Source organism: Ovis canadensis, chromosome 17 (assembly GCF_042477335.2).
Source record: "Ovis canadensis isolate MfBH-ARS-UI-01 breed Bighorn chromosome 17, ARS-UI_OviCan_v2, whole genome shotgun sequence".
NCBI classification, from domain to species: domain Eukaryota; kingdom Metazoa; phylum Chordata; class Mammalia; order Artiodactyla; family Bovidae; genus Ovis; species Ovis canadensis.
This window is the reverse complement of record NC_091261.1, coordinates 68617213-68639272: the sequence shown is the minus strand read 5'-3', so window position 1 is coordinate 68639272 and position 22060 is coordinate 68617213. Positions and strand designations below refer to the sequence as shown.

General features: G+C 46.6%; 2 protein-coding genes across 19 annotated transcripts in view; one reads left to right on the top strand and one right to left on the bottom strand.

Moving 5' to 3' along the window:
- Positions 1-4983, bottom strand: part of SPRING1 (SREBF pathway regulator in golgi 1) — a 192380-nt gene extending 187397 nt beyond the window's left edge. For 3 of the 13 annotated variants that reach the window (XM_069557555.1, XM_069557550.1, XM_069557545.1), the window contains exon 1: positions 4752-4955. In XM_069557555.1, coding sequence (XP_069413656.1) covers positions 4752-4838 — 87 coding nt within the window. In that variant the 5' untranslated portion in view covers positions 4839-4955. Of the gene's footprint in view, positions 1-3018; positions 3122-4687 lie in introns of all 13 variants that reach the window. The other 10 variants (XM_069557557.1, XM_069557546.1, XM_069557556.1 and 7 more) reach the window with 10 other exon arrangements.
- Positions 4984-5052: 69 nt separating this feature from the next.
- The window catches only part of RNFT2 (ring finger protein, transmembrane 2), a 61918-nt gene continuing 44910 nt past the window's right edge, over positions 5053-22060 (top strand). For 2 of the 6 annotated variants that reach the window (XM_069558645.1, XM_069558644.1), the window contains exons 1-6: positions 5053-5243; positions 8370-8539; positions 9031-9089; positions 14625-15106; positions 17972-18048; positions 21528-21628. In XM_069558645.1, coding sequence (XP_069414746.1) covers positions 8516-8539; positions 9031-9089; positions 14625-15106; positions 17972-18048; positions 21528-21628 — 743 coding nt within the window. In that variant the 5' untranslated portion in view covers positions 5053-5243; positions 8370-8515. Of the gene's footprint in view, positions 5244-8369; positions 8581-9030; positions 9090-9177; positions 9278-14624; positions 15107-17971; positions 18049-21527; positions 21629-22060 lie in introns of all 6 variants that reach the window. The other 4 variants (XM_069558650.1, XM_069558649.1, XM_069558647.1 and 1 more) reach the window with 4 other exon arrangements.

The following is a 22060-nucleotide window of genomic DNA, read 5'->3' as shown; positions in this document are numbered from 1 at the left end:
GAATCCCGAATGTCCAATATTTGGGGAATGACAAATAAATATAACCTGATCATGGAAAATTTTAGTTATAAAAAATTTATACTTAAAGCTTTTAAAGATGGGGAAAATGCATACATGTTAAGTGAAAAAAGAGTATGCCCCAATTATATGTTTAAAATATGAAAATGAAGAAAGAAAATATAACCAAATATCAATGAATCCCTCTGGTTGCTGAGACTAAAGATAACTGCTTTCCTTGTCTAACCTGTGCAGCACTTTACAAACTCTGAAAGGTATATGTACTTTCGTGATCAGTGAAAAACAGAAAACACAGATTAGCAACTCTCATGATTTATTACACTTTAGACAGTGTCTAACTTGAAACCAATTTACATACTTAATTACTTAAAAGATGATGATGTTCATGTATTCTCAAGTAGTTATGCAAATAGCCCTGACACTTTCAGAACTGCACTACGTGAACAACTATGAGAACAGTTATTTACCTGAGAGGACCTCTAAGGACCCTTCTGACTCCAAGACTGGGATTTCTTTAATCTCAGCTCAAATGCCCCAAAGAGTTAGGCCCACCTTGCTGCTCTATCGTAGTACCTCGTTTTGTTTTCTTTATATTACTAATTGTTATGTGAAATAATCCTGCTCATTTGCCATTTCTACCCCTCACCCCCTACAGAATACAGGCTCTTGGAAAGTCAGACTACATCTGCTTTGCCCCCCACTGTATCACCATCATCTAGCAGACATTGCCTAGTGCAGTTGGTTTTCACTAAAACATTTGTTAAATCAGTGTGCCCAAGTCACCTGGCACCCAGCCCTCTCCCCCAATGGCATCCCCACCAAGGTCACTAATTTCTCTTGTGTTCCCATACCTACAATTTAAACTATCCCCCAAAGCATTAATTAACATGAAAACCAAAGAAAAGAGGAATTCAAAGCTGTAGAGAATAATCAACTATCTCTAGGCAAAAAGTGGCTGCATCTGCTCCAAGAGTTCAATCTCACTGAAGCAGAGCTAAGGATCATATGAAGCTTTGGAGTTTTTCAGTCTCCTCTCAATTAATTCTAACCACTCCCACCCCGCCTTCCTGTCCAATAGATAGCACAGCTCTGTTACAGATGGAGCCTGAGTCTAGGCAAAACAGAGCCCACTTGCCTCAAGCCACTGATCTCAGGAGTGCCGAAGACCAAAACAGCAGCAGAGAACAGAGCCAGCAAGCAAACTCACACATGTGTAAGAGCATCAGTCAGATTGGGATGATGTTCATCTCACAAAAGTCCACGGACCCTTTATACTCTTAAAAATTATTCAGGACTTCAATATGTGGGTCACTGAGGGTTATGGCTATTGATAGTCATCATACTAGAAATTAAAACATAACTTCTTAAAATATTTAAATAAGCTATTTAAAAATAACAATAATGAACCCATTACATATCAACAGGTTTTCATGTGCGTGTGGGAAAAGAATGTTTTTCAAAACAAAAGTATGTATTTGGTGAGATGAGAAAATGTTTTTACGTGTCTGCAAATGTTTTTAATGCCTGGCTCAACAGAAAACAGCTGGATTCTCACAACTCCCTCTGCATCCAATCTACTGCAATATATTGTTCGGATTGAAGCTTATGAAGAAAATCTATCTCATACAGATGTGTAGTTGGAAGTAGAAAGAATATTTTAGTGGTTTTTCCAGATAATTATGGATAATCTTTGATAGTACATCAAAACTTGACAAGTATAGTTTCTTAAAAGTTCACTGCAAATGGTATGGCCACTTTGGAAAACAGCCTGGCAGTTCCTCAAAAAGTTAAACAGAGTTACCAAGTGACCATCAATTCCACTCCTAGGACCATACCCAAGAGAACTGAAAACCTATTTCCAAACAAAACCTTGTACACCAGTGTTCATGGCAAATAGTCAAAAAGTAGAAACAAGTCAGTATTCCTGCCCTGAGAATTCCATGGACAGAGGATCCTGGCGTGCTACAATTCATGGGGTCGCAAACAGTTGCAACTAAGCAACTAACACTTTCACTACTTTCACTTTTTTCAGATACAAGGCAAGTCTCCATCAGACAAAATGTGGTAGATGTCTACAACAGAGTATTATTCAGATATAAACTACTAATACATACTACAAGATGGATGAGCCTTGAAAACACAGGCTTTTAATTGAAAGAAGCCAGACACAGAAGACACATAGTACGATTCCATTTATATGAAATGTTCAGCATAAGTGAATCCATGGAGACAGAAAGTTGACTAGCGGTTGCCAAGGGCTTAATGGGCAGAAATATAGAGAGCATGGCTAACATGTTTTTTAGGCCATGGGGTAATTAGATCCAAAAAAATCTACAAAACGAAAACAGTTGTGAACAGTTTTAGGGACTCACAATCATCCCCCCCAAAGCACACACCTCTATGACTGTGGCCATAGATAAAAAGTTAAAAAAAAAAAACAAGTACCAGGACACCAGAGTAAAAGGTAGTTGTAGTGAGAATTCCCTGGTAGTCCAGAGGTTAGGACTTCGCATTTTCACCCAAGGGCCTGGGTTCAATCCCTGGTCAGGGAACTAAGATCCCACAAGCCTCATGACATGCCCATCCACACCCACCGCTCAAAAAAGGAGATTGTAGGGAAAGTAACAGAGTAGACAGCATCTGAGTCAAAAAAGGAAAAATCAGTGGGAGTGTGCCAAACTGGGAAGAAAGGAAGCCACCCAATTATAAAGATTTGATTGTTCAACCAATATCTGAATAACCACGATAGTGTCCGGCAGTATTCTAGAGACTGGGATTCTATGAACAACACAAAGTCCCTGTTCTCCAAAAAATTATGTTCTAGAAGGGAGAGTGAGGGGAAACAGATAAACAAATGATCCAGAAATCCTCAGTAAGCGATTTCTACCACAAAAAAAGAAAGTACGACTATGGACAAGAAACTGAAGTCACTGAGACTGTAGTCACCTGGTGTGACCTGGGGCAGTAACAGTAAGCCTCACTTGAATTAACAAGACTCACCATGCAGAGATCCTGGAACTGAGCCTGGAGTTTCACCTAAATGCAAGGGGGATCCAAAGAAGAACTGTATCTTCTTTTCTATTCAGATGATCACCCCCTCCTGCTGTTAGAGAAAAGACTATAGTATAAGAAAGAAAGCAGAGACCTGTGGGTGGGCCCCTGCAGAGGTCCAGGCAGGCTGCCTTAGGGTGGCTGCGGTGACAATTGGGAGAGAAGAACAGATTCGGGATCTGCTGTGGAGGCAGAGGAAATGTTTTGCAGGCGAGGAGTGAGATAAAGTAAAGCAGAAAGTATTTGTGGCCGGACTACCTGAGGAACAGTAACTAGTGAGCCCGGGAAGACTAGAGAGGAAGTGCAAGTGCTGGAGAATCAGGAGTTCGGTTTTGGACAAGTAAGAGGAGCTGACAATACATTCAAAAGGGACTCAAGCAGGCAACTGGACAGAAGAACCTGGGGGTTTCTGAATCCGTGGAGGTTGGAGTTAGAAATCAGGATAGCCAACAGCATACAGTTGGTATTGAAACCAACGGTGCTAGAGGTGAGCAACGGCAGGTGGGAGGGAGGCAGGGGGCTGAGTCCCTGCTCACTGTGGCACCCGCGGGACAGACAGCGGACAGCATGTGACCACGAGAAGGTGTCTGTGAAGTTGTGAAAACACACATCCAAGAAGCACTGAGTTCACAGGAATGTCACCCACACATCCTAGTCACCAGAGGAAGCTTGTAACACAGGTGAAAAGTGGGATACAGTTCTCTAATTTCCCTTTTTACAGCTTCCCCACCAACCTGCTAAAACTAGGGTGACCATCTCCTTTACTGATTTTTTTTTTTTAACTTAGAAAATAACTGCTTTCCAATACTGTGCTAGTTTCTGCCGTCCAACAACGTGAAACAGCCGTAAGTATACATATATTCCCTCCCTTGTTTAGTAATTTTCTATTCACTGATACATTCTATTTAGGAACTTGACTCTTGAAAATGAAAAGGGGAGATTTTTTAAACTCCCATCAGAGCAACAGCATAAAGCAGGGTTGTCCCGGTTACCCTCTGAAGCAGGCTCATTCGTTGTAAAAGCCCAAACGCTCCTACCGATTTCTAAACATCCTGCCCGTGCTCTGGGTAACATATTTCCCACCAAAGCTCTCTGCCTTTTCTTTCAGAAATTCGCACAGAAAAGAAAAACTCAGGGGGTGGCCAGGTGAAAACAAAATTCCACTCAACCCTGTTTTGTATAGGAAGGGAACCGCGGGGGTCCTGGCGATCACTGAGCCCCGAAATTAAATAAAAACCAGGCACACCGGCGCTGGCCTCGCAGCTTGGCTACTTATAGCCCAGGAATCTCCACCTTTCCCAGTCTCCAGGTTCCCCCGCTACAATACGGGGACAGTACACCTACACCCCACCCCAAACCTCCGTGAAGATGAAAGGAGAAATGCCAGCCCCGCTCAGCCCTGGGACCGGCAGGTGAGAAGCCTTGAGCCCGGCAGGTAGGAAGCCCTGAGGGTGAAAAGAACAGCGTTAGAGGCCCATCATAGCGGGCTCGAGTCCCAGCTCTGTCCCAACCAAAGGGGCAGGTCCCTTCTCCCGTCTCAGCCCCGGCGCGCCGGACACTCGGGCAGCGCGGCTGCAGAGGCAGCTTCCCTCACCCGGGCAGCCGGGGCAGCACTGACCTGCTTGAAGGTGCTGGTGAGGAAGTAGACCAGCGAGAGCCCGAAGACCAGGGCAAGCACCCACCTCTTCCGCAGGAGCCGGCGCCACACCATAGCCGCCAGGTTCACCATCCCGGCGCGGAGCGGGGCAGGCCCGGGGCCCCGGCGGCATGGCCCCTACACGGCCGGCAGCCCCATGGCTCGCGGCGGGCGACGGCCCCGCGGCCCTCAGCCCAGCCAGCTCCCGTCAGCCACCTCTCACCTCCCACGTGACTCCGCCCCACGCACCGCCTCCTCCCCTCTCGCGTTACCCGCCCGGCCTCATTCAGCCTCCTCCTCATTGGTCCCTACAAAGCGGGGGCTTCTTATTGGCTAAATCTCGGGAAGGGGGTGGGCAATCGTGTGCGTGCGGCCGGTGGAGCTATGCCCGGGTCTTAGCGCCGGACCTAGCGACCTGGGAGAAAAACCTGAGGAGAGGCCGGAAGCATTCGGAAGTCAGGTGCTATCCCGGCCGCGCGAGTGATTGGCTTGGAAGGACGTGAATGATGCCGCTGTGATTGCTGAATCGTTTGTGCAGGTAAAAAGAGAACGTTATTTTTCCCCCTCCAGTATGGTAAGTGTAACCTGCCCTTGTAGTCCTGGGGCGTTTCGCGCTAAACGTTGGTTGCAAGAACGAAAAACGCCCACGGCATTGTGTTCGAAGCGCACCTGCCTTCTTCCAATGCAAGTGATGCGGGAGATGCGCTCTTGCGTGCATTTCCGTGCAGTCATATAACGGCCCGGGGGTGCAACTTAAAATCTCCCATACACTGAAAACTCTTGGTAAAATCCTTCTTAGGAATGGAGTGCGATGTATGAAGCAGAGGATAAAAAAGGCATTTCAATCAGTCATTTCAGAAGCATCCCACATGCAAACGTTTTATTCCAGAATTCAGTATCGGAATAGTTATGTACGGCCTGCTTTTAACACAGAACCTGAAGCCCCTTCGAAAGCAAGCATCTGAAAGTGGGATCTTGGGTATTTGATTTAGGAGACTGTGGCAAATTTGTGGATGGAAACTTGGGATTTTTTTTTTTTTAACAATAATTTGACTGCGCCGGGTCTTAGTTGCGGCATGCAGGATCTTCTATCTTCTTTGTGGCTTGCGAGCTCTTAGTTGCCGCAGTATATGGGATCTAGTTCCCTGACCAAGGATGGAACCTGGGCCCCCTGCATTGGGAGGACAGAGTCTTAGCCACTGGACCACGAGGAAAGTCCTGAAACCTGGGATTCGGTATTTTATTTTCCCCAAGGATTTGTAGGTGATGAGGAATCATTGTGGGGGGAGGGGGCATTAAGGCAAGATTGCAGGTTCTTGAAATAGATTTATGGGATAAGTTCAGTTCAGTCGCTCAGTCGTGTCCGACTCTTTGTGACCTCATGGACTGCAGCACGCCAGGCTTACCTGTCCATCACCAACTCCTGGAGCTTGCTCAAACTCATACCTATTGAGTTAGTGATGCCATCCAGCCATCTCTTCCTCTGTCATCCCCTTCTTCTGCCTTCAATCTTTCCAAGCATCACGGTCTTTTCCAATGAGTCAGTTCTTCGTATCGAGTGGCCAAAGTATTGGCACTTCAGCTTCAGCATCAGTCCTTCCAATGAATGTTCAGGACTGATTTCCTTTAGGATGGACTGGTTTGATCTCCTTGCAGTACAAGGGACTCTCAAGAGTCTTCTCCCACACCACAGTTCAAAAGTATCAATTCTAAAGTGCTCAACTTTCTTTATGGTCCAACTCGCACATCCATACATGACTAATGGAAAAACCATAGCTTTGACTAGATGGATCTTTGTCAGCAAAGTCGTGTCTCTGCATTTTAATATGCTGTCTAGGTTTGTCATAGCTTTCCTTCCAAGGAGCAAGCATCTTTGAATTTCATGGCTGCAGTCACCATCTGCAGTGATTTTGCAGCCCCAGAAAATAAATTCTTTCCTGTTTTCATTGTTTCTGTATCTATTTGCCATGAAGTGATGGGACCGGATGCCATGATCTTAGTTTTCTGAATGTTGAGTTTTAAGCCAGCTTTTTCACTCTCCTTTTTCATTTTCATCAAGAGGCTCTTTAGTTCCTCTTTCTACCTCAAGGGTGGTGTCATCTGCATATCTGAGGTTATTGATCTTTCTCCCGGCAATCTTGATTCCAGCTTGTTCTTCATCTAGCCCAGCATTTCTCATGATGTGCTCTGCATATAAATTAAATAAGCAGAGTGACAGTATGCAGTCTTGACATACTCTTTTCCCAATTTGGAGCCAATCTTTTGTTCGATGTCCAGTTCTAACTGTTGCTTCTTGACCAGTATACAGATTTCTCAGGAGGCAGATAAGGTGTTCTGGTATTCCCAAATCTTTAAGAATTTTCCAGTTTGTTGTGATCCACATAGTCAAAGGCTTTAGCATAGTCAATGAAGGAGAAGTAGATGTTTTTCTGGAATTCTCTTGCTTTTTCTATGATCCAGCTGTTGGCAATTTGATCTCTGGTTCCTCTGCCTTTTCCAAATGCAGCTTGAACATCTGGAAGTTCTCGGTTCACATACTGCTGAAGCCTAGCTTGGAGAATTTTGAGCATTGATTTGCTAGCATGTGAGATGAGTGCAATTATGGGATAAACTTTCCTTCATATATGGAGATGGTGCTACTGACCAGTTTTGTTTTGGTTTGTGTTTTGGGTGATTTTCCAAAAAGAAAGAAGGCTTCTCTGGTGAATTGTTTCTAATCAGCAGCCCTGGTAACACCAGTACTGTCCCCTGAAGAAGGCTGGTCAGGATCAAGAAATCACTCAACAGCCAATTATGGCGCCTTGAACTAAGCCAGATATCATCTTTTGTTCTGCGACAAGAAAATATTTAAGGAAGCTAAACCTATTCATATAAAGTGTCTGGCTTTTGTTTCTTCTCTAGGGTGAGAGGTCAGGGAAGGAGCAAGGCATATATAGAAAGAGATAAAGTGAGAGACCCATTGATGTTTTACTTGTTGAATGCAGCTCTGTGCCAGGCAGTGTTCTACATGTGGAGGTGGAAGGGCAAACGAGGCAGACGGATCCTTACTTTTATAGCGTTTATATTCTAATGGGGGACAGAGCATAAATAAATAAGCAAGCATGTAAATAACTGATCAATGCTATGAAGATAGTTGAACAGGGCAACATATGGTGGGTCAGGAGGGTGAGAAGAGAAGACCTCTAGGAGGAGGTGACATTTGACCTGAGGGAGCTAGCCAGAAGGAACAGCATTCTGGGGAGAGCGAACAGCAAGCACAAAGGCCCTGAGACAGGAACAAGCTGGCATCTTTGAAAAATGAAAAGACCAGTATGATTGAAGGGGCTTGGTTAAAGGGAGAGTGGAGGCAGGTGAGGTTGGGGACAGGTGAGGCCTGCAGGCCAGGAACAGAACTTTGATTTTATTCTGGTTACAGTGGGTCACCTTTGGAGGCCCTAAAACATGTCTGTATTTCCCAGCCAGGACTCAGAGTTTGACAATAGGGCAAAATATGTTCAGATCATAACTGTCCTCAGGAATACCAATGAGGGATCAATGGGAGGCTAGCAAAGGATAAGGAGGCAACATAACCATCTATTTATAGCCACCCCCCCATGAAGCCCTAAGACCTCTTAGGTTCAAGGCATCCCATGGACTAGTCACTTAAGTATTCTATGCCATCCAGGGTTTGGAATCTCTGGTAAGCTCCTGTGTCCCTTTGGAGAGAAGGAAGAGGGAGAGATCTGCTTTCTCTGGAATCCAGTGGTCACATCCCCACCTGGAACCCTGAATGCCCACCTGAGGTGTCGTCAACATGGAGTTCTGAAGTCCATGTGGTTCCTCACAGTGAACCAGGTGACGTGTCTGCATGGGGATTCGCATCTTCATTACCAAATGTGAGGGCTGGAAGGAAGCTCTGGGTTCAGACACTCCACCCCTCTCCCTTTGAACCTATCGGGACTCTGAGGCCACCAAGAGGTTACTGACTTGTCCAGGGTCACACAGCAAATTAAGGGTGGCACCAGTCCAGGATCTGTGTCTCCCAAATGTCTGTCTACTGCACCTCCTCCAGCACCTCTTTGCTTTATAGTTCACTTCTTTCTCCTCTCCTGTGAAGACTTCCTCCACCTTCAAGTCTCATCCTCCTCATCCATGAATGACACTTTCCTCAGGGGACAGAAAGTTGATTTGAGGGTTGAATGACATACCAGACTGAAACCCAGTTTGCAAAATGTCAGAAAGCTCTAGGGATATAAGATATGAGTAGTACTTATTTATAGTTACCATGGCAATCTAGGTGCTGGGAATGTTGGGAGACTCTGGTTCATGCCTGTGTTGACTTTTAGGTCTTAAGGAAAATGCAGAGACGCCACAGCAGCAACACAGAAAACGTTCCACCTGAAAGGTAGGCATCACTCTCATTCCATCCGAGGCTCTGAGCTTCAGGTGGTCGGGACGACCCAAAACTGGATTGAATGTTACCTGCTCCTCAGGGCTACTTGTCAGAAGGGTGGAGGAGATCTGATCGGAAACTGCTTTGCACAAAGATGACTTCATATCCTCAACACACAACAGCTTGCTGTTGCTCTTACGGTAATTCTCAAAGCCTGTGCAGCCAGTGGACCACTTGACTGTGTCAATGATTGCACCCAGGAGATTTTAATTTATAGAGGTGTCTGGGTGGGAACATGGAGAGGCTGATGACCTTGAAAGAAGATTTTTATTGCTTGCACTTCCCAAGAGAAAAGGGCATCCCATCCTACGCAGGGCCACATGGGGAAGCACCAGGGTCAGCCAGGAGACAGAAAGGAGCAAAGGGAAAGCATAGGTCACAGCGTTTATTGTGTTTTCCACACAAAGTAAAGCAGGGCAGAGGAAACAGCATAGCATTGACTAGTTTGAATAATGTTGGTGGCCTCTATGCTATAGGAGTGGTCTCTAGCTGTCTGGTACCTGGCCCAGGGTGATTTGAGGCAGAGGAAATATTGGCTGAGAATGTGAATTAGATAAAGGAGACAGTTGGGGATATAGGCTCTGGGTCACAGGGAAACTGTAAACAAGTTTGGCCATTAGTTTGACCCTATAATGTGTGTATGAAAGTGTTAGTCACTCAGTTGTATCTGACTCTCTGCGACCCCAGTGACTGTAGCCTGCCAGGCTTCTCTATGTGTAGAGTTCTCCAGGCAAGAATACTGGAGTGGGTTGCCATTTCCTTCTCCAGGGGGATCTTCCTGACCCAGAGATCGAACCCAGGTCTCCTGCATTGCATGCAGATTCTTTACTGTGTGAGCCACCAGGGAAGCCCCATAATGAGCAGATGCCAAATAGACAAATACAGAACCTAAGAAAACAACAGGTAAAACACTAATGAACTAGGATTTCTATCTACGTAAGCCAAAAAGAGTACAGACTGTGGGGCCCTGTTCTCAGGTTGTGACAGTCTCCTGGCCCAGCCCTCTCACCATGCTGGAATATACACCCAAGGAGCTGGCAACCAAGCTTTTCCTATTTCAAGTCCCCTGTGACTCTGAGGTTCACAGCAAAATCACAAAGTACTCACCAGTGCCAGTGCTGAGTTTTGTATGAATCCTCCCTGTTCTCTGGGGAAAAACTCCTTTAGTCAGATAACCCTTCGACAAAATCCCACATCAGTCACTTCCCACTTCTGTGCCTTTGGCAAGCACCTTCACCTCTAGGCTTTAGTTCCCCCGTCCATAAATGGCAGATAACAAAACTCAGGGTTGCTTGTGAATGAGTGAAAATACGGAAACACAGCACCTGGGATGTTTGATAAGCTGCACCGTTGGAGCTTTTTCCAGCCTCCAAAGACAGAACTGCTCTCCGCTTTTAAATGAATGGTGAGGTCTTTGGGGGCGGAGATGACACTAGAAAAATAATGGCCACTGTGACTTGTATACTTTCCTATGTCACCCTCATATTAGCCAGTGGACGTCAGGACTGTTTTTATCACCATTTTATAAATGAGGAAACTGGGGCTCAGAGAAGGTAAGTAAGATACCTGAAGTCACACAGACAAGAAGTGGCAGGGCTGAGATTCAGGCCCCAGTCAATTTGACCTCTGCGAAGTATGTGCTTTGAGACTCTACATTTCAGCTATCTCCTATTTTGATGGGTTCACTGTTCTTCCAGGTTGCTTCACATTCTAGCCTTTAAGTAGTTAAGTTGGAAGCTCACCCTCTGCTTCCCCCAAGGATTATTCTTTCCCATTTAGGCTGAAATCTCAACTGCATGCTGGGGAAAGGCCCAGGGAAGGGAGGCCAGCTATAAAAAGGCCCTTGGTGGGTTGGGCCTTCCCTGGTTGTACTAGAGGTCCCCTGAGCCCAGTGAGCTCAGAGTGCTGGCGAGCTTAAGGCAGGCAGGAGGTTTTCCAGAGCCCCTGGGATAGTGGGGGAGAAGGTGGCCTCTGTGGGCACCTGCCAGGACTCCTGCTGCCTCAGTTCAGCTTCTTAAAGTGCAGAAAAAGCTGAAGGCCCCTTGAGGATCATAGCCATGGTGTTAGTTATTATTGTCTTTATCATCATCCCAAGCTCAAGAAACTAGGCCCACACATTTCCTGGGCTTTTGGAGCCAGCAGGGATGGGCCATGGGAGGTGGGGGAATAGATAGCCATCTTCAAGTTCCCTCCCTTGCCCTGCCATAAAGTTGGTGGTTTATAATAACTTACCCCTGGGTCAAGTTTGTAAGGCCGGTGAAGCCAGTCCCAAGATTTCTACAGATCAGAATCTCCCTTGCCGGGTTTAACAGATGTTCTTCAAGATGTGAGTAGGTTTTCTGTGGAGGAAAATAATCCCGTGATCAAATAAGTTTGGGAAACACTAGGTTTAAACAAAGTTAATGTTTTCAATTGCAGGCCTTCTCAGAGCCTTTAGTGTAACTTATTCATTCATTCTTTCAAATAATATTTATTGAGCATGTTCTGTGTACCAGGTGCATTGTGCTGGGTCATGGCAATCCAATGGAGGGCAGACAGTCATGGTCTTTATGGAGCAGGGCCCAGTCTGAATTACCATTCTTAGTGCCAAGTACATGTTATAATCACCTGGGGGCTCTGAAGGAATAGAGGTGCTGCGACCCAACCCCAGAGATTTTTTTTCAAGTTAGAATTAATATTATAACTTCAATGAATTTGTATACTTCTAAGTGTTTCTTTTTCATTGATTGGGTTTTATCTAGCTGTTTCATCTTCTAATGTCCGAGGCACCTGCTTTGGTCTATGCCGCTGGCTGGGCACTGAGAACAAAGAAGTGAATCAGATACAGTGTGTGGCCTCAAGGAGCTTACAGTCTAGTAGGAGAACAGGCCATGTAAACAAATCAGTGTCCTGCGTTATAGCTTGTGGTATACTGTCCAACCCCAGAGATTTTTGATTCAGTTGGTCAACACTAGGTCCAAGGCCTGTATTTTTCAAAAACTCCCCTGAATGATTATAATGTACATGCAGGGCTGAGAGTCACAGGTAAGGAGTAAAATAACTATGATCAGTCCCATTTTGTGCCTGGATGATAGGAGGTTAGGGTACAGTGAGGACAGAGAGCAAAGAGACTGTCATTGTCTGGGAGGTGGGCAAAGCTGCCCCGAGAAAGAGAGAGTTTTAGCTGAAATCTGATGGATCAGTGTAGGTTTCCTGGTGGGGCCAACCAGTGAAGGGGCTGGGCTTGGCAAAGGCCCTCCAGTAGGAAGCGCTTGGGTAGTGAGAAAAGGGCACGTGGTGAGATAGTGGGGGAGAGGGTGGCCTCTGTGGGTACCTGCCAGGACTCCTGCTTTCTCAGGTCAGCTTCTTAAAGTGCAGAAAAAGCTGAAGGCGTCTTGAGGATCATAGCCATGGTGTTAGTTATTATTATCTTTATCATCATCCCAAGCTTGGGATGGGCCAGAGCTAATCCAGGCTGTCTGGCAAGTTCATCTCTCTGAGACTGAGTCTGTGTGCTGTGCTAACGGACTCAGTTTCTTCATCTATAAAATGGGAATGATATTAGTCCCTAACTATGGGATTTATCTGAGACTGCAGGAAAGCATTTAGAATGGGAAGCCCTTGTAGTGGGATAGTGAAATAATTGAATATATGTTGGATTTTTTTTTTTTATTCACCCTGTTCTCTGAGTGGGAGATAGTTTATATAAGGTCAAGTGTGAAGGCAGTGTAAAACCTTCCCTGGAGCCTCCCTCAGTGGCCATTTCGTGCCTGGGTGATAGCTGCCGTGCATTTATTAAGCACCTACTGTATGCCCTGGGTTGCGGAGTCCAGAGGATGAGTGGAAGTCAGCTCTCACTTGGAGTAAACTCTGGGTGTTTTAGGTATACTGAAGGGGTCTGTGGAGGTGCCTTGGGGGCCCTCTTCTGGGGTGAGAGGAGGAGGAAGAGGGTGGCTCTTTGCCCTTCCCACTGACACAGCACATTAAACTAATCAGTTCCACCTGTTCTATGGACTGATTCCATTTGAAAAGGACAAGTCCAAGAGAAGACATGACATCCAGGGCTCTGGGGCCTGGTGTTTATGGGAAAGGGCACCCAGTTCAAGACTCTGCATTCTTGGAAGAGTAACTCTAGGCTCTCTGCTCCTCTGGCAGTGGCTCTGAAAGAGCATCAGCATGCTTTATCTGATTTCAGTACAAGAGGCTGTGCTTGGAACTAGAAATGGCAGTTGGCCCTGGAGATTTGGCATAGGGATAGAGATAAGAGTTCCCATTTACTTAGTGTCAGATAAATTTGATCCCCAGGAATTCTATGCATGAACGGTGTTTATACCCATTTTCCAGGTGAGAAAACCAAGTGTAGACTTGTTAAGAGCCCTAGGAAGGGTGGAGCTAGGGTTCACACCTGGGCTTCTCCAATTAAGTCTTCTTCCCATTACTCTCTGCCACCCTCCAAATATCAGCTGTAACCACGGTGGATCCTCTTGGGAACTGGGAATCACTGAACTTGGAGATGACAGAGCCAGGGGAACCTGAGTTCCTGAGGTTATTCTCGAATCGTAGGACCCTGCGCTCCCTTTTCAGTGAAGTAAAGTGGTTAAGAAAGCAGACTCTAGAGGTAGCCTTCTGGGTTTGAATCTCTCTGTACCACCCCTTACCAGCTGTGTGACTTTAGACAAGTTACTCTTTTCTGTGCCTCAGTTTCTTGATCTGTAAAATGGGGGTATTATTAGTACCTAACTCACAGGGTTGATAGGAAGACTTAATGAGTTAATTTAATGAAAAGCACTTGGAAAAAGTATCTGGCACATAGGAAATTTTCAGTAAAGATTATAACCCTATTGCTATTATTACTTGTATTAATTTGCAAGGGCTGGCCATGACAGGGTGTTGTAGACTAGGTGGCTTAAATGACAGAAATTTATTTTCTCACAGTTCTGGATGCTGGAAGTCCAAGGTCAGGGTGTCAGTAGGGTTGGTTTCTTCTGAGGCTCTCTTGGTGGCTTGCAGATGGCCACCTCCTCCCTGTGTCATCATATCATCCACCCTTTCTTGTGTCTGTGTCCAGATTTCCTCTTGTAAGGACAAAAGTCATATTGGATTAAAGTGTCAGTCGCTCAGTCATGTCTGACTCTTTGCGACCCCATGGACTGTAGACCACCAGGCTCCTCTGTCTATGGGATTTCCCAGGCAAGAATACTGGAGTGGGTTGCCATGCCCTTCTCCAGGGGATCTTTCCCACCCAGGGATCAAACCCTAGTCTCCTGCACTACAGGCAGATGCTTTCCCATCTGAGCCACCAGGGAACCTGGACAAGGGCTGGCACTAATAATCTCCTTTTAACTTAATCACCTCTGCAAAAACCCTTCTTCAAAAACAATTGCATGCTGAGGTACTGGGGGTTAGGGTGTCAATGTATGATTTTCCTGGGGGAGGGGGCACAATTCAGCCCATAACATTATTGATCCTGTCATTTGCCCCCCATCCTCCACTGCCTGACTGGTCCAGAAATCGCAGCCAAGCGCTCAGCTCCGAGGCGAGTGTGGACGAAGGTGGCGTCTTTGAGAGTCTGAAGGCGGAAGCGGCCTCCCCACCAGCGCTCTTCTCGGGCTTATCCGGCCTCCCGGCAGGCGGCCTCCCCACCACCCCATTCCCGTCCAGCCTGGTCCTGGGGGCCGCAGCTGGTGGTGGGGACGTGTTCCTACAGATGCCGGCATCCAGGGAGGAAGGTGGGGGTCGTGGCGAGGGGGGCGCCTACCACCACCATCGGCAGCCCCACCACCACTTCCACCACGGCAGCCACCGCGGGGGCTCCCTGCTGCAGCACGTGGGTGGGGACCACCGCTCACACTCGGACGAGGCAGGCGATGAGCAGCCTGGGACACCAGCCCCAGCCTTGTCAGAGCTGAAGGCTGTGATCTGCTGGCTCCAGAAAGGGCTGCCCTTCATCCTCATCCTCCTGGCCAAATTATGCTTCCAGCATAAGCTCGGTGAGTGTCGGGGAGATGCGGGGGTCAATGCCTGCCACTTAACCCAAGGGGTTGGGGGTCTCCATCCCAAGTGCCAAGGGCAGGCAGTAGAGGTCCTCATGGTGCAAAGTCCTTTAAAGGCCAGGATTCCGCTTCAGACCTGGGTTCAAATCCTGGTCGACTAGCCTTCTCTGAGCCTGTTTCCTCATCTGTCCAGCAAGGGTTGTGATAGAAACTTTCAGCTGGTTGGGTGACTTGAAGGCGTGGAGGAGTTTAGACTTCTCCGGTCTGAACCTGAATTCTTCCCCTTCCTAGCTGTGTGATGCTGGGGACATTATTTAACCTCTCTGTGCTTTAGTCCCAATGTCCATAAAATGAGGATTAAAATAGTATTTGTACTATTCAGGGGTCCCCAACCTCCAGGCCGAGCAACAGTACCTCCTGTCAGCTCGGCGGTGGCATTAGATTAGAAGTAAAGTGCATAATAAATGTAATGTGCTTGAATCACCCAGAAACCATTCCCCCCATCCCTGACCTATTGAAAAATTATCTTCCATGAAGTCAGTTCCTGGTACCAGAAAGGTTAGGAACAGCTGTACTATTTCATATGCTATTATGTAGGTATCATAGATACGCATATACTATAACGGTGTGTTACAGATACTATTATATGTACAGCTTCTGCCTTCATAAGACTGAGTAAGGTTAAATGAGTAAACATGTGTTAAGCCCATAGGTCAGTGCCTGGCAGAGAAGAAGTGCTGTCCAAGTGTAGATAATCATCTTTATTATATTCATTGTTAGTACCTGTAAAATATTTAATGTGGAATCCTGCACATAGCAAGTGCTCAATAGATACAGCCCATTACTAGGAAGTAAAATAATGATTCATGAAGTACTTAGCATAATACCTGACACATACTTAGCATTCAATAAACGTGGTCTCTGGCCCACTGCTATTTATTTCTGTTACTGGTATTAGATCATGGTGTTGCTGTGTCCTGGAGAGTTTTAGGCTATTGTTTTTATCTTATGGTAGAAATTACAGTACAAATTATCTCATAGCCTAGTACATAGCCTAGTACATCCCACAAGAAATATCTAGAAGAGGTTAGGCCATCATTTGTGTCTTATTTGCCCCTTTCTGGTATGTTCCAGCTGACCCAGGTCACTCCTTCCTTTTCGGGATGCTACCATATCAGTCCCTTCCTTTTTTTTCTTTTTGACCAATTAAAAAATGGTGGCTTTTTTGGTTTCTATAATCGCGTACGCACTGGTTTCTGGGCCCTTCAGCACCTCCTTCCAAGTCTAGCACCAGCCGGACTCAGGCGCCTGTGGCAATGGTGCCGGTCCCCTTCTTGGGTGTCTGAGCCCTTTCCCCAGGTGCTATGGACAAAGCTTCAAGCAGGAGGTTCTGCCCCTTGCTTCTAAACTTTGCAAGCTACTGAGCCTCAACCTTTGCAGGCCCCTCCTTTCTCCGTCCCCCCTTTCTCCTAATGTACATAAAGATTATACTGTACACCTATACCTTTTCATGAAAGAAAGTGAAAGTGCTAGTCACTCAGTCAGGTCTGGCTTTTTGCAACCCCATGGACTGTATAGTCCACTGACTCCTCTGTCCATGGGATTCTCCAGGCGAGAATACTGGAGTGAGTTGCCATGCCCTTCTCCACCTTCCTTTTTATTCCTAGAAACAGAAGCTGGCCTGTTTCTTCTTACCTGAATTCCAGCAAACTTGCCACCAAGTTTTCTTCCCAAGTTTGGTCATATTCTTTCTCAGTTGTCAGGTTTGTTCAGTTGATCAAAGAGTATAAGAAGGGATTGTGGGGTTACTGATTTTGATTTTATATGTTTTCAGGAAAGCAACTCATCTTTTATAAAGTAGATCTGGAAGCATGCATGGAATACATGTACTATTTAAAAAGTAAAAGTGAACTGCAAGCATGGGAAATTCTGTACATTGTGTAAAAGCAGAATCCTGTCCACAAGGAACAAAAAGTAGGATTTGAAAATCCCTGCTCAGGGAGAATTCTGACTGTAGCTTAGCAAATTGTGGAATAAAACTCCGTTCTTTTCCCCCCTCTCCAAAAGTTGTGTTTTCCTGTCAGCTAGGAATTCTTTTCCCTTTTAGCATGAAACTTCCATTTCTTATGGTGCTGTGGCCTTTTGCTACATATGCTTTTATTACAAATAACATGCCTCAGATTCTTTTTGAAAATAGAAATACTTTGTCTACCTGATGCGAAGACCCAGCTCATTGGAAAGGAGTCTGGTTCTGGGAAAGATTGAAGGCAAAAGAAGAGGCTAGCGGAGGATGAGATGGTTAGATAGCATCACTGACTCAATGGACATGAGTCCGAGCAAACTCCCGGAGTTAGTGAAGAATGGGGAAGCCTGGCGTGCTGCAGTCCATGGGGTCGCGAAGAGTGAGACATGACTTGGTGACTGAACAGCAACAACAGAAACTGCTAGAGATTGTGCACTGTAAGCAGTATCCCTCCTTGAGTTCAGTCCTGTTATTATTCTGTTTTTACAGAGGAGGAAACTGGGCTCAGAGCGGGGCAGTGACTAGTCCAAACTCACACAGAGAGAAGGTGGCAGAACTGAGATTTGAACCCAGATCTTACCAGACTGCACAGCCCATGCTAACTGGTCCTATAAAATACCCTCCCCCCAGTGGCCTCAGTCCCATCCCTAAGTCAGGGGCCTCGAGGTTCCCAGCAATATACATGGCAGCCCAAATGCCCCAGAGATGGGATTTTCTCTCTCCTCTGTGGTTGGTGTGTTGACTCTGAGGAGGGCAGGTATGTGTCCCATGTCCCTAGTAACCCAGGCCAGACCTGACACATCTAAGTCGGTGGTCTTGGCCCTTCCTCTGCCCTGCAGGCATTGCTGTGTGCATCGGAATGGCCAGCACCTTCGCCTATGCCAACTCCACACTCCGGGAACAGGTCTCTCTAAAGGTGAGTCACCTGGCAAATCAACCTTCCAGCGCTGCTGTAACAAATGACCACAAACTCATTGGCTTAAAACCACACAAATGGGTTCCTCATGGTTCTATAGGTCAGAAGTCTGAAGTGGATCCCCCTAACCTAAGATCAAGGTGTCCACAGGACTGTCTTCCTTCTGGAGGGTTCGGAGGACGGTCTCTTTCCTCACCTTTTCCAGGTCCTAGCAGTCATTCACATTCGATGGCTCCTGGCCCCTTCTCCTCCTCTGGGCCACCCACATTGCATCTGTGAACATCCTTCCATAGACACATCCCCCTCTGACTCTGCTCTTCTGTCTCCTTCTTCCACTCTCAGGGGCTCTTAGGATTATTTGGACCAACCCCGCGGATAATGCAGGAAACTCTCCCCAACGCAGGGTCAGCTAATTAGCAATCTTAATTCCACCTGCAACCATTATCACCATGGAACCGAACAGATTCACAGGCTGCGGGAGTTAGAACAGGAGCACCTTTGGGAGTCATTCTTCTGCCTCCTACCCTGGGAGGTCCCAGATGTGCCACCCTTCTCCCTTCCAAGAGCAGCCTCTCCTCTCATGCCCCTAGCCCAGTCCCCTTACCCTCCTGACATTCAGTCAGTTAACTCATTTCCAACCCACCCTCATGGTTAAGGCCACCCCAGTGGCACTTCTGGGTGGCTGTGTGGGTCTCACCACCATCATCCCCAGTGCCTTCTGATACCTGCTGAGCACTCAATGTGTCCAGCACAGTGCTGGACCCATTTCACAGCTCGTCTGGGAGATCCGTCCCAGCAACTTGGGAGGCAGGCAGAATCACAGTTTATTTTTCCAATGAGGAAACAGTGGCCCATAATTTCTTGGCTAAGATCTAAGTTTTCTGCCTAAGGCCATACAGCCAGTGCGAAGCATGGTGTCAGGATATGAATCCAGGCACTGTGCCCAGAGCCTGTGCTCCCCCAGGTTCAAATCCCAGCCTCTCCACCCTCCTGCAAGCCCTTAGAGGGGTGACCTCACTGATCTCATCCTCAGATGCCACCTCTGGGCAAGGAATTGCCACATCCACTTCACCCACTGAGAGAATTAAGCAAGGTGGTGTGTGGAATGTGTTTTGTGCAGCACCTGGCTCATAGGAACAACTTAGCTATTTTTCCTTAACAAGCCTGTGTATTCTGCAGCACATGGGCTCCTATCATAGCCACAATCCTCTCTGACCCTGCTTTGGGGTCATCTGCTTTCTTGGAAGCACCTAGGCCTCCATGAGGTGAAAATGCCAGCTCAGTCTTTATTTTAAACATTGAAGTCAGGAGTAGGGCATGGAGCCAGAGGTTCTTCTTGACCCTCAGTCTCGTCTTCTTCACGCCAACCCCTTTCTGTTGCTATTAGAACAACAAGTTGGGACTTCCCTGGTGGTGCAACGGTTGAGAATCTTCCTTGTGATGCAGGGGACACAGGTTCAATCCCTGCTCGGGGAATAAAGACCCACATGCCATGGAGCAGCTGGGCCCACAGGCCCCAACAGCTGAACCTGCACATGGCCACAACCAAGGAGTCTGTGCTGCACAACAAATGATCCCACATGATGCAACCAAGTTCCCACATGCCTCAACTGACACCCCACGCAGCCAAATAAATAAATAAATGATTTTTTTTTAAATGACCTGTAAAAAAGAGCAGGTTGTTCAGTGTCATAGTGGTGCTGTTGGGGCTCTCTCTTTCTCAGATGCAGTAACATCTTCAGGGTGCCTTGACTTGAATTGTAAGGACAAGGGAATGCCTGTATCCATGAATAGGTTTCTGGGGTCTTTGCACCTTTGAAGACTCAGGTGATGTTTTGCCTATGTGTGCACATTTCAGTGGCAGTAGGTCTACACGACTCTTGGTTTAGGAATCTCAGCTGACTACTGGAGAACTACCCCACCTGTCCTCCAGAGTCTGGCTTCTCAGGGCATTGCTCATTCCCTCTCTCTTCTACTTTTGGTTCAGATTTACAGGGGATTGAGCTGGAATCTATTATTTATTGGCATAAAAAGGGCTGCCGAGTGGATTAATCACATTGATAAGAGCAGTTGGTTGGTTGGAGGTGGTTTCTCGAGCCGTTAACCTTGACCACTCCTGGAATAATGGGTGGATGGAGATGCATTTATTTTGTCTGCTCTATGGAAATGTGTGTTGTAACAGTGGGTGAAGTACTGAGCTGTGTCTGGAGACTGGAGCATTTACCGAAACCACAGGGAAGGTTACACTGGGAAAGTTATGACCTCATCTTATTCCAGCAATGCAGCTGCCCTGGTCCAGGAAGAGATAGGCTTTTGAGAATCTACAGCACTGGGTCTGATTCTGTATCCCAGGGTGCACAGGCGGGAACACCCTGCTCTACGCATCCTCTAGAAATTTCCTAGGTTTGCTCTCAGGCTGAGAGACTACTAAGAAAACAAACTGAGAAGGTTTCCCAGCTTGTCTTCCTGGGGACGAATCAGAAACAAGTCTGAAGAAAGAGAAACTGGGCTGGATTGCTGGATTGCAGAGGGCTTTGACGTCGACGTGTACAAAGCTGACTGTAGTCCTACAAACGTGCCCCTACGCTGAATGGTCAGTCCGGAAAGGTGCATACCAGAATAAGTTAGAACAGCAATTTCTGACTTGTCAATCTGAATCGAGTGCTGGGTTGTGAAGTTGGAATAACAGGTCCTGCCACTTAGTGACCCTGAAACACGCTCCTGTGCCCGACTAAATGTTTATATTTGTCACATTTACTTAAACCTTAACAAAACCTCACTTTTGAATAAGGGCACTGGACCTTAAAATAAATGCCCCTAAAGGACTTCCTTGGCGGAGCAGTGGTTAGGACTCCACGTTTTCACTGCATGGGGCACGAGTTCGCACCCTGGCCAGGGAACTAAGACTCCACATGCCTCACAGTGTGGTCAAAAAAAAAAAAAGTGATTAAAACATGTGTCCTTGAGCAAGAGTTGCTTAAATTCTCAGTGCCTCAGTCCCTAACAGTAAATGTGAACTAACATTTCCTGTATGGCAGTCACTGTTCTAAACGGTTCATGTACATTAGCTCTCACGACTTTATAAGTTGATATAATACGCACCCTTTTAGCTGGTGAGGAAAGAGAAATGCAGTGAGTTTAAGTCATTGCCCAGGGTTGAACAGCTCCCAAGTAGCAGATCAAGGATCTGAAGCCAGGTCATCCAGCTCCAGAATCAGTTTTGCTAACCATGGTGCCCTTCTGATTCTGGATAGTTCTCCAAGCAAGTTCACACATTTCTGTTACCTCCACTGTAACCATTGCTTAGGTTCCAGTGGGATGGAAAGATGCCAACACCCTTCCTTTCACCATTAGCCGTGTTTCCTCCAAACCTTTGAGAAAGGGAACATTTGCCCCTTGTTGGGGAGCATTCTAGAATATTCTGCCAGGTGTACCTTTGACATTTCAGCCTCCCCACAGATCTCTTGCTTTGTCTCCAGGAGAAGAGGTCGGTGCTGGTCATCTTGTGGATCTTGGCCTTTCTAGCGGGGAACACCCTCTATGTGCTCTACACATTCAGTTCTCAGCAGCTGTATAACAGGTGAGCAGAAGAGTCTGACCCTCAGTGGGAAAGTGGGGAGCTTTGTTGCACTTGGAACCCACACCCCCTTCGTTGGAGAATGATATAGTAGCCCTCAGTCACACTGTAACCTTCAGATCCCACCCTGTTATTAGGTGCACACATGCCTAGAGCAGAATTCTTGAGCAGAAATAGGATGCAAGCCTCATGTATAATTTTGCATTTTCTACTGACCACCTAGTGCACAAGGGGAAAGGACTAGCCAGTGATGGTCTCTAGTACAGGGTTGAAACTCAAGCCAAGCTTTCAGATTATGTCCATCTGTTTTCAAAATGGACTTTGAGGAGTAAGCAGTTTCACCACTTTCTGGGGCCACCCAAAGTTGCATAAAAGCAATTTGGAGAATTCGTTCCAAGGCATCAACATGCCTCTCACACATTGCATTAGTTGCCT